The sequence below is a fragment of the Antechinus flavipes genome, chromosome 5, assembly GCF_016432865.1.
Source record: "Antechinus flavipes isolate AdamAnt ecotype Samford, QLD, Australia chromosome 5, AdamAnt_v2, whole genome shotgun sequence".
NCBI lineage: Eukaryota > Metazoa > Chordata > Mammalia > Dasyuromorphia > Dasyuridae > Antechinus > Antechinus flavipes.
Genome location: NC_067402.1, coordinates 98,020,208 through 98,032,985, shown reverse-complemented (window position 1 = coordinate 98,032,985; position 12,778 = coordinate 98,020,208). Strand labels below are relative to the sequence as shown.

The window sequence follows — 12,778 nt, the reverse complement described above, 5'->3', positions numbered from 1 at the left end:
AACAGATTTTTTTTTTTTGAGCATGTACCCATAATATATAAATATCAGTGCTATATTATTTTTGTGTATATGTAGATAAGACAAAGCTTAAGTTTTAAAAATATTGCATAAAAATCTTTTTGCTGATTAGTAGCACAAAAACTCACTCTTCCTAAAATATCAGTAACACTACATTTTTTTAAAAAAAAATTTTATATATAGCTTTTTATATACAAAACATATGCATGGGTAATTTTTCAACATTGACCCTTGCAAAAACTTCTGTTTCAACTTTTCCCATCCTTCCCTCCACTCCCTCCCCTAGATGACAGGTAGTCCCATGCACTAATATATTTTTAATAAAAACAATGTTATTGAATGTTTCATTTTTAAAATATCTTGATATAATATATTGTGTTAATAATTTCATACAGCAATTTTAAGATTTCTTTAAGCATTGTCTGATTAAATGTGAACTGTGTGCAAGGCAAAGACTTTCTTTTGCTTCTTCTTGTTTCCCTTGTGCTTAGCATGATCAGTTTTGTCTGAGGCAAGGTATGAACACAATCAACCTTTCTCTAAGTTCACCAGACCACATGGCCTCTATGGAAAACATACTATTTTGTTCTCTAAATCAAATATTTCCACTGTACTTTCATAGGGGATAATTTCAATTTTAAAAAAAGTGATTAGCATGTCTCCAATGTCCAAAACTTAGCAGCAAATGCTTTATAAAAATGAATAATTATACGATAAGCATTATTATGCACCACTAAAAGAGAAAAGACTTTAAGGCATACATTACACATTAAACTGAGATTCATCAAATGACATAGCACTAATAGATGGTTTCCAAGATGATGGAGAAGAACACTCATATTCCAAAGTAGTTCTCACATTTGAGAGAGCAGTGAACAGGAAATCTTTAACAGCAGGATACAATTAGAAATAGAATTGTTCTTGCTTCTACAGAGAAAAGGCTTCATCTCTAACGTTACCAGTCATCAATTCTCCCTTCTACTCTGGTTTCGAGAAGCAGTAATTGGCCAGAATACATGTGGCTGTATACATGGACAAGTCTTTCTGAACTCATGATTGGTCTTTCGGGCAGCTCAGCCCTGGCACACAGTCAGTGATTTTAAAGCACAGGTGACTGTGCTTAAATATGGATGGAAGGGCTGTATGAGGAACTTTCTTATAATTAATCTAAGGATGACACATTTGGTAACCTTAAGAAATGAATCAGTTTATTCACTTCAAGGGTGTATGCCCTTGTTTGAGACTTTGGAAGGAGCAAGTATTATCTTATAGTAGTTAAGATGAGGGAAATTGTTGGATTTTAAATGACAAACTAAGAACTTTAACAAATCTCTTAATTTTTCCTAATTAGAGTTATAAAATACAATAAGGTATAAAACACAATTTGCTCAAGAATGACTCATGATGGGGGTTGCACTTGTGACTTTGTAGAAAAAAAAAGCAATAAACGGATCCAATCCTATTTAGAGCTTTGATCCATTACTTACACTTTATTCTACATATGAAAATCCATATATTAATAGCATCTTGAATCATGAAGTAAATCAGAACAGTTGTGTAAGACACTGACCAATATAAAGGACACCAAACATGCAAACATGTTTGTTGCAAACATGCAACAAAATCAAACCCAGTATTAAAACCACTTTAAAATAAAAGGAGACAAAGACGTATGCATAGAGGCTTAAAAAAAAATCCCCACAAATTAACGTAAAAAATTTTTAACTCCCAAAAATTACACATCCAATCAGAACATGACTATATACATCAATGTTTGAATAGGTAATGTTTTTCAACTACCTTAAGATTTGTGTGCACCTGCATCTTAAAATGAAATAAGATAAACTGTTGGAAATCTACTTTCAACCATGGCAATGTATTTTCTGAACCTTTGGTCCAATCTTCTTTCCCTTGTGCACAACTGCATCTTTCATCTATGCTAAAACTCTGATTTTGAGAAGAAATTTAGGCCTAAAATACTAGGAGTGCTATCCAAAGGTAAATGGCTTAATTCATTTATAAATGGCTGAGGAAGTATCCAGAAAACATTATGAGCAAACCTCAAGTGCCATGTGTGCAGGTGGAACAATGGAATCTCTCTATTCTTATATCTTGACACCAGTACTTTTCATTTTGATTTATTCACTTACTTTTTAACCAATGATGATGCCAAGGGTAAAACTTCAAATTAAGATTTTCAAAACCAATTTCCCTTTAAGTCTTTTTTTTCACCTTTTGTTTCTGCTATGCCCTATAAGATTCTCATCAGTGTCTAGAACAGCCCTTTGCACACAGTCGTCACTTAATGATTTTTAAATTAAATTATATATGTTAATAAAAATTTCATTATGATTTCTAATTAAATTGAATTACATAATTTTGCTACATTTCACCTACCTACCACCGGCAGGACTGCTCGCTTGCCAGATTGAAGTCTGCGGCCAAAGAAAGATGTTCTCCCTATGTGAAGCTAGCTGGCCCAAACAGGCTAGAATTCACAACTTGGGCTTTGTTGTCGTTACCTTCCAACCAAATGAGCCAACTGGCCCCAACAAGCCTTCCCATAAATATGTAAACATTTTCCACAATGACATGCACCTGTCTTTGAATGCCCTAACTAATTTAGAAGGCCCAGCATTAGGTCTCAGAGAAAATGCAAGCAGAAGAATCCCTAAGGGAAAAGATGAAACAGAAAAATCAAGAGAGATTCAGTAAAACCTACTCTTCATTAGGCAATTCAATAAAATACCTACTATTCACAGGACTAGATACTGAGAATTATAGAGGGAATAAATAAAACATCAACAACAAAGAGTCTCTGCTTTCAAGAAGCTTACATTTTACTGATAATGATAACCGCATAAGTTAACATAATTAAGTAGAAAATGAAGGATCAAAAATCCTTTAGGGGATGAAAAGTACCATAATAACTGGGGGATATAACTGATGGGCCCCGAACACTTCAGTGAGTTAAGGGAATGTCTCCCCCAAGCATGGGAGGCTTCCCCAAGTGGAATGGATAGATGAGAACAATTTGTTCCAGCAGCCATGGCAAAGGATCCATGTGGAGCTTTATCAGTCATGAAAGATACAAGGCCACCCAATGCATTCTGGGCCAGTGTCCTGCTACAAGACTTCAGTGACTCTAGAAAACAGAATAAGGCTAATTGACTTTGTGCAACTCTGCCTCTCTTCAATCCCATTCCTGCACTAATTAAGACACCATTCTCTCAGAGTCATTGGTTGTCTTTGAAAATGAAAGAAGAACAACACCTGGGGCAAAACCAAAAGGCCTCCTCTAGTAGCATGGGAAAGTGACCGCCAAGGAAACTAGGGTTTTTAAGAATCTGAAAGAAGAAAGGAAGGAAAACATTCCAACCACAGGGAAGAAGAGCCTGGTCCCAGAGACAGAGACTGAATTGTCACAGTTGAAGGAAAATAAGGGAACATATACAGCAACAGTCTGGTGATATCTGCAGTGTTCAATATCCATCTTTTCCCTCTGTAAAGTGGATGGGAGATGTCCTCTCATGTTTCATGGTTGAATGTAATTTGCATCCTTGAATTTTCACTGTTTGGTGGTTCTTTCCATTTATATTGTAGCCACTGAGTATACCATTTTGCTGATTTTCCTTACTTCAAATTGAATCAGTTTAAATGTTGTTTCAATGATTTTCTGTATTCATCATTTCTTATAGTGCGGTAATTTTCCATTACATTCACATACAACAATTTGAGTTTCCATATTTATTAGGTATCTCCTAGAGAAATTTATCCTTGAGGAGTTTCTATCTTTTTTTCTTACTTCTCTTGACAGCCTTTCTCTAAAACCTTTGAAACTGTGATAGCAAAATTTAGGTTACATTTCAGTATGGTTTTTCTTTCTTCTATCCCTAAGTCTAACAGGGAGTAGTGACATCCATCCCACTAAGGCTCCAATCATTTCTTATTCCACTACCTAGTTACTACCTATTGGTTAGAAACAGGTAGAATCTAAAAACAATATTGTTGCTATTGTACATAATGTTGTCTTAGGTCTGATCATTTTACTTGTCATAATTCCATGCAGATCTTTCCATCTCTTTCTAAAATCACTGAGCTCATCATTTCTTATGTCACAGTAGTATTACATCAAAATCATATACCACAACTTGTTCAGCTATTTCCCATTCCTGTGATACTTCCTTCATCTTTTGAAAAATAAAATTATCATTAAAGCAAAGCAAAAACATATTACTATTTTACTTTCAATAAATATAGAAAGAGCGAGGCAGAAAATTTCCAGACAGCAATAATTTAAGCCTGCCCATCATCTCAAATCTCAAAGTCTTGTCTTCTATTCTCAACCTCCTTATCTAATTCTTATCCTTTTTGGTTAGTTTGAAGTATACTTTCATGAAAACATGCTTTTTATTTCTCCCTTTTATTGTTAATCTATGTATTTTTTCCACCATGATGTCAATCCCTGGTTTCTGGATATCAAACAACTCTCCACTTGTATTTTGTTTTTTAAATTTCATATTAAAAAATATCCTCCTTGGTTCTGCCCTGTTCTTTGTCTTTCCTCTCCAAAACCTATATTAGAGTAACAGTCCTTTTGCTCAGGGTCTTTGGCATAATAGGAGTCAATCTGTTGACTTATTTGTAGAAAAGTAGCATATCTGCTGCTAATAAATATTTTCTTGTTTAGAGATCTGCCTCAGTTTACTCCTTTGTTAAATTTTAATCATGACACTATGTTTTAGCCAACTATTCACTTCACTTAATGTATCTTCAATCTGTAAATTGCATTTGAATTATTTTTTAAAGATTGGGAAGTAACACCCAATCTACATGCAGTGAAGTGCTTAATTTCTGCTAAATCTTTGAAAATGTACGTTAGCATAACTATTAAATCTGAACGCAAAGTCGTCATTTGAAAGCATCCTAATAGCCACACTTCAACACTCACATATATAGTCATACCATTTTGCCAACAAGCATGGAGATTCACTCTTCGTTGAATTGCTTTATCTTCTGGAAGGTGGCAATATTTCTCCAATAGCAAATATGGTGGAAATGAGATTGCATTTAATAGTAAATCAGCTTATAACTAGAATATAAATGAATGTGTGCATGTCAAGGGTTAGACCACAAATATGTTAGTAATGAGTTGTATTTAAAAGCAATTCCTATCCTCCCCACTGCCTGTAATTCTTTCAACTAAAAATAGCATACCATGCAAAGATTGAGGAAACCAGAGAGAGTATATAGCAAATCATTAAGGGATGAACTATTTATCCTCTAAAAGATATATGAGTGCATAACTCAAAAGTAATTAAGTCAAAGTAAATTATACTGGACTTTCCTCAGCAGTGGTATAAAAATGTCACATCTTCAAACAGTAAAGTATGTATTTCATTTACATGTGTTCATTTTTAATTCATTTTAACTGCATTAATAACATGTCAAACTTCCATCTGGAGTTCTAATTTAGGGAATCATAGAAACCTGGAATTGGAACAGACCTTAGAGGTCATCTGGTCCAACCTCCAAACCAGAACAATTAAGGAATGATATTTAAAAGTATCAGTACTTGATAACGCTTATGTTTTATGGAGTTAAGACAAGAAAGGAAAACTTAACAGGCCTCTTTTTATTATTGATAGCTGAAAAATGGAATAGAGTAAAGAAGAAAGATCGATTCTCCACAATACTCAAAATCACTCTATTCTTGATGCTCTTGAGAGAAGTGGTTTCCTCACAGTAGACAAAGGAGGGTAGTGAGAGGTCATAAGAAAAGGCCAGAATACTAATATAGATATATATGAAATTATGAATAATCTAAAAGTCAACATACCTCTCCTGCTCTCCTTCAGTGACATCATACAAGTGGTTAGCACCTCCATCAGCACAGGCTTTCAAAAGAGCTTAAAATAAAGAAAACATTATTTCAACATCTGAACATTAAAAATAACCTTCACATACGCACACATTCTCCAACTACCTTGGATCCAATTGCATCCAACCAAGTGATCAAAGAAAACAATCATAGCTTACAGTTTTTTCTAGCTGATGTCCTAGATTTTTGTTGTATTTTTTCTCTTTATCAAGAGCAGAGTTCCTTAAACTTTTTCTACTTGCAAATTCTTTTCACTTGAGAAATTTTTATGTGACCCCAGTTATATAAAATAGATAAACAAATTGAACATTTATTGATAATCATAATTTTACAACCTCCATATTAAGTTCTAAGACCCCATATATGGGTGTGAACCACAATTTAAGAAGCTAGGTTATAAAGGGTTGAAACTGATGATATAATATTAACAAATAGGCCTATCACCCAAATATGGTGGCAAACCATATTTTTTTGTGGGGGACAGGATCAAACAATGCCATTCTCTGAATGAACCTAAAAGTAATACTTAATGCACAAATTAGCAAACTGTATAAGTCAACTCAGAAAATGGCAACTTCAAAAGCCAATTTGTAAATGTAGTTGATAAAATTTTGGTATGTCACAAATCTCATCAAAGTGTTTAAGGCATCCCACTTAAAATCTTTTTTAAACTTATTTTGTATTTAACTTATCCTTTAATATATTCAACATATACTGGTCATCCTACCATCTAGGGAAGGGGTGGGGAGAAGGAAGGGAAAAATTGGAACAAGAGGTTTGGCAATTGTCAATGCTGTAAAATTACCCATGCATATAACGTGTAAATAAAAAGCTATAATAAAAAAATAATAAAATGGAAAAAAAATCTTTTTTGAAAATCATCATTTAAAAACACAGTTTTTTGTTTGTTTTTTTTTTTTTCTTATTTGCTATTTCCTGCACACTACCTAGAAGTTCTCTGATAAAGACATTGATATGGGTTGTTCATGCCTGGAATGCAATCCTTCATTCCATCTGTCTCTAAAAATTCCTTGAAGCCTTTAAAGGTTAATTTAAGAGCCACCTCTTACATAAGATCTATCTTGATCCCTCCAGGGATTACCACCCTTACCACCCCTCCTCCAATAACCATCTCTCCACTCAATTAGTTTAAGTAACTTGCAAATAGCTATTTTAATTTTCCAAGTAGCTAGGTATGGTGAAAAGAAGTGAGGAAAAGGAAAGGAGATGAGGGGGAGGCAGAGGTAAGCCCTGGAGAGTAGTTGTGTTCATTCCAGTTACTGAATCTATTCACCAAAGTAAATTAACCAAGCAGCATTCTAAACTTTGAAATGCTATTTATTAGTCTAGCTAATATGCATCAGTATTTCAGAAAATGATAATCCCCTGATGAAAGTGAATTAGAAAAAAAAAAAAATCACATTCCTGAACCTATATAACTGAAGACTAGACTCTGGGGTATAGTGGCTCCTCTCCCCTTTCCCTGTCCCCCAAATATAGGTATCTCATTAGCTTGAGTCTAAAACAAAGAACTGACCTCTCTTTAGCAATCTAATTACATGATTTATAATCTAGCCAAGCTAAGGAACAATTAGGGCACAATACAAAATAGAATATAATTAATTATATGTTAAATTGTGTGTTGCAAACTACAAGTGCTACAAGATACCAGAAAGCATGGAAAGCAATTGTACTAGCTGGACGAGGTGAAGTCTCAGCTATACCTAATAGGCTTGAATTTGGAAAGATGAAAGAAAAGATGAGGGCATGTGAACCAAGCAAACCATGGATGTATTGTTTTATTTATTTAAATTTTTAAAGTTAAAAAAACATTTTTAAAAAATTTCTTTCATGAGTGTGTTCTTGAAAGAGAGATATAATTACTTTGACTAGAACAAAGAATACATAGTGGAATGGAAATAAAGTTAATCACGTAACTAAGCAGAGGAATGCATGGTATTCAAACAGGGTTTAAGGAAACTTTGCTACTGAATCTAGAAATGCCTGGCTTCAGAAACCAAAACCCATAGTGAGAATGTTTTTCAATTCTCGCCACCTCTTCTAAGTATTCTGATATTTATTACTGGGAGAAAAAAGGCAGAGGATAGCCCTGGCTGTACAATCATTAGGTGTGCAGATTAGATCTAGGAGTGCAAGGACACAGGGATTTTTCAGGTGGGTAAATTTCTTCTCCCAAAGAAGGCTGGAACTTTTCCTTCAATTTACATATTTGCTGAGTTACCAAAAGATTCTTTAGTTGTGTCCAACTCTTTGGGACCCTATTTGGGATTTTCTGGGCTAAGATTTCGGAGGGGTTTGTTAACTCCTTGAGTTTTTTTCCTCTATTGCTTTCTCACCATCTACCTATAAAAACACCCATACTAGCCTATTTCTCAAAAAGAAATGAGCCTATATAGCTGCCATTTATAGAGGAGTATACTGAGGCAAACAGGGTTAAGTGACTTACCTAGGCTCACAAAGCTATGAATTTGAACCCAGGAAGATGGCTTCCTGATTCACGGACAAAACAAGGACAATTTATATAAAGACCAAAGTAAAGTAAATGAAAGCAAATTTGAGAGACTCAAGAACTCTGTTGACCAAAAATAACTTTAGAAGATTTATGCTTCTGTGGGGAAAAAATAGGAATCATAATTATTTTACCATTTCTTGACTGATGGATAATGTATAAATGCCCCAATTCCTGACAATATAATATTAGAAAGCCTCCAACACCTTTAAAGACATAAAGTGGAAAGTCTCACCAACTGCTGTGACAACTTTGCTATTCTTGGAAAAAAAGACCCTGCAGTTCTGTCTAAAAGGTCTTTTTTTCCCCCCACAATTCTATAGTCTCTTCTTTTTGTCTCCTTCATTTTAACAAGGGATGTCTTCTTATTCTGATAATAAATCATGTAACTCACATTTCAAAAACTCCCCCCTTTTTTTTTGACTGATCCCTCTTGTTGTCTACCCCTCTCTCTCCCAGGAAATGCTTTATTTTTCTAGGCTAAATTGCACTAGAATGCTGCTGATGGGCTGTGTGCTTTAAGCCTGTCTGAAAGGTTATATAAACCAATTCTGTATGCCAGGAATATGAATTGTCTAGCAATGTCAGTAGATTCCTTAGCTCACTAATCAAACTTTTTTATTTTCAGATTGGCATCCTATCCTTGACCTACAGTCATCCAATGACAGTTATACTCTCCAAAAAGGACCAAATGAGATAATATTTGTAAAGCACTGAGCACAGAACCAGGGACATAGTAAGTAGGTACTAAATAAAAGCTTGTTTCCTCCCTCATACACATCCTCCCACCAACTCAGGACTATGCTCTACAATCAATGGTGTCAGACAAACAGAAACAGGAGTAACTAATCCACATCTAAGAATCCCTATAGGCAGAATATTGACTTAATTTTAAAATGTAATGTTATCTATGTTTTCTTATATTTTTATGTGTTTTGTGAATGTTTCCCCATTACATTTTAATTTTGTTCTCAGAGCACTCTGGAGTATTGGAACACAGGTGACATCATTGTGTTTGACACAATTGTGTAGGCCCACGAACACCTGGGAAATCCTTTATCAGCTTTAACGCCTCAAAAGAAAAGGCTGGAGTGGATTTCCTATAAGAGCTCCTCCATCTCTAAGGTTATAATATGATGCTCTGATTTACAGCAGATGAAATAGCCTATTTATTTTTCTGCTAGAAGAAATGCCCAGGGCCAATGAAGACTACTACCCTTTTCATGAATGACTTCATGAATTCTCAAACAAGGTCATAGTTTAATGAGAATCAATGCCCTAGGAATCAGGAGACCATGTCCCAGCCATTAACTAGATACATGGCCATAAGCAAGTCATTTCATCTGATAATGCCTCAGTTTCTACATTTTGCAGAATCTCAGGAGCAATCTCATGCTCCTAACTAACTCTAACATCTAGTGATTCTCATTTAGAGGATCATAGATTTATAGCTGGAACAGACATTAGAGTCCCTTCAAGTACAAACTTTTCACTTTACAGATGAGCATACTGAGGCATAAAACAGTTTAGTAAATTGCCAAGGGTTACACAGTAAACTTCTGAGATGGAATATAGTCCCCAAACTTTCTGGATCCATATCCAACTCTAACCACTTCTCTATCTGGTACACCTTTAAACAATATACTGAAGGGAATGTTTCTTTTTTGTTTTTTTGGTTTTTAAGAGCCACGCAGAATTGCAATCAATAAATGAGCAACTAGTCTATGTCCCAGAGAATCCTGATTAGTCTCTCAGGGAGTATCAGGTAAGCCTGAACTACTCAAAATACAAAAAAGCTCATCTATAAAAGGTCTCCTGTCAAATCAACAACTCCCTGGGTTTAAGTTAACTCCCCTTGGGTATCAACCACTCTAATTGTGGTTTCATTACTGGCATTTTGTGGCCTCAGAACCCTGTCACATCTGGATAATATATTAAAGGCAAATTCCCAGATGATAAACTCTACCCCGCTGTCTTTACTAGCTTTGCCTATCACATGAATTAAGTAATCTGCATCTCCCCTAAGCCACCTTCAGGACATATCCATGTCCAAGACAAAGCAGCAGTTGGTGATAGAGGTTGAGGCAAAAGCCAAAACTTTTCTAATTTACCAGAGAGAGAGAGAGAGAGAGAGAGAGAGAGAGAGAGAGAGAAAGAGAGTGTGTGTGTGTGTGTGTGTGTGTGTGCACACACGTGCACACGTGTGCATAAGCACACACATAGTACCTCTGTGTTTCTCTAGTTTTGTTAATGTGAATGAATTAAGGTTAGGTGACAATTGAGATGCTGTGGTGTGCTTCTGCTACTCAGAAGAAATACGTTTTCTCTGTTTATGCAATGAAAATTAAGTGTAATTCCAGTTATATCTAAAAAAGGCTTAAGATAATTGGTAGGAGGAAAAGACCTTAACATCTGACAGGCTACCCTATAATGAAATGAAAACTACACTTTTACAGAGTAAATTTGTCTAATGACAAAGAAAAATTACATTTTAATATAATCTAAGGCTACTATATATGATACAGCATATTATGTAAATGACATATAAATATAATTACATATCATATGTAAATATTTTAAGATAAATATGTAATTTTTTTCCTCCTCAATTTCTTTTTTATAAAGCTTTTTATTTTCAAAACATATGCATAGATAATTTTCAATATTTACCCTTGCAAAAACATATGTTCCAAATTTTTTCTTCCTCTCTTCCCTCTACCCCCTCCTTTAAAGAGCAAATAATCCAGTAAAAGTTAAACGTGTACAATTCTTCCATACATATTTTCATCAGAAAAATCAGGGCAGAAAGGGGAAAAAAATGAAAATAAAAACCAAGATGCCAGCATACAACAATAAAAAATGAAAATACTATATCATGATCCACACTCAGTCCCCCAGTCCTCTCTGGGTACATATGGTTCTCTGCATCACAAGACCTTTGGAACTGGCCTGAATCATCTCATTATTGAAAAAAGCCATGTCTTTCAGAATTGATCATCCTATAGTCTTGTTGTTGCCATGTATAATGTTCTGTTAATCCTACTTACTTCATTCCATATTGTTTTCCAGAATGGTTGGATCAATTCACAGCTTCACCAACAACATATTAGTGTCTCAATTTTCCCACATCCCCTCCAACATTCCTCATTATCTTTTCCTGTCATCTTAGCCAATCTGAAAGATGTGTAGTGGTACATCAGAGATGTCTTAATTTGCATTTCTGTGACCAACAGTGATTTAGAGCATTATTTTTCAATTATACATATATATATATATATCTAGATATAGATATATAGATATATCTATATATATCTATATATATAATACACACACTGTATTAAGTAAAATTATATATATGTATATCTATACATGCTATGTCACTAAAAACAAAGACACATATTGACTACTCCTTCTCCATTTAATACCAATAATTTATCAAAACCCCTAATCCAATATTGGACAATTCTATTAATGTTTAGAAGATATAATGCTAATATGAGTAACATGAATATATTCTCCTTGCACAAGCCAGATTCCAGAGTCAGAAAAACAGCTCAAGAACATCAAAAACTGAAATATATAGAAAAATTTTAAACTAAAAATTCTGGATGAGAATTATCCAGGTCTATGTCAGAAGTGTGCTACTTATAGAGCTGAGAAGAAAGGCAACTGTATTGAAAGAGAAAAAAAAAAGTACAAGTCTCGAGAAAACAGGTGGTATGTAAAGTATAAATACCCTTAAACTGTTTCCAGCTCTGTCTATCAGAGCTGAGCTAGATCCCACGAAACCAATGGGGACAGGACATGACAAGATCTTGCCTTGTGCTCACCACTGCCTCCACCGAACAGTCCATACAAAGCAGCATTGAGAAAAATCTGATGCTAGTGCTCTCATTAGCCCAATTCTTCCCCCATTCCTCAACAAAAAGGCATATTACAAAAGTGAAGCTCTGTATGATTTGTAAGTGAGGATGCTATACCTGGGGCTAATCTGATAGCATCTAAGATTCTTTCCTTGTCTACATTTTTGGGAATCGGATTATCTCCTTTTGAACCAAAGCCTGCGTGTGTCTTTGTATTTCTAGAAGGGCACAGACATCCCCACTAATCTGTGTTCATCTTTGCCAAGAAAGAGTTGAAAGACTGGCTTGGGCAGATAAGAAGACCCAAGGTATTGATTTGACCTGGTTTCAAAGTGTACTAACCAAGTTCCCACATGCTTCCCCCAACTATGCTAGGGAAGAACACAAATCCTATAAAACTGCTTGCTAAAAAGACCAAGACTATTAATCATCAACAAGGATTTATTAAGTGTCTGCATTATTATGTAAAATATGCTACGTGAGTGG

General features: G+C 34.8%; 1 protein-coding gene across 1 annotated transcript in view; it reads right to left on the bottom strand.

Moving 5' to 3' along the window:
- TPK1 (thiamin pyrophosphokinase 1) overlaps window positions 1-12,778 on the bottom strand; it is a 508,741-nt gene that overhangs the window by 312,157 nt on the left and 183,806 nt on the right. The window contains exon 4 of the mRNA XM_051961747.1: window positions 5,858-5,927. Coding sequence (XP_051817707.1) covers window positions 5,858-5,927 — 70 coding nt within the window. The remainder of the gene's footprint in view (window positions 1-5,857; window positions 5,928-12,778) is intronic.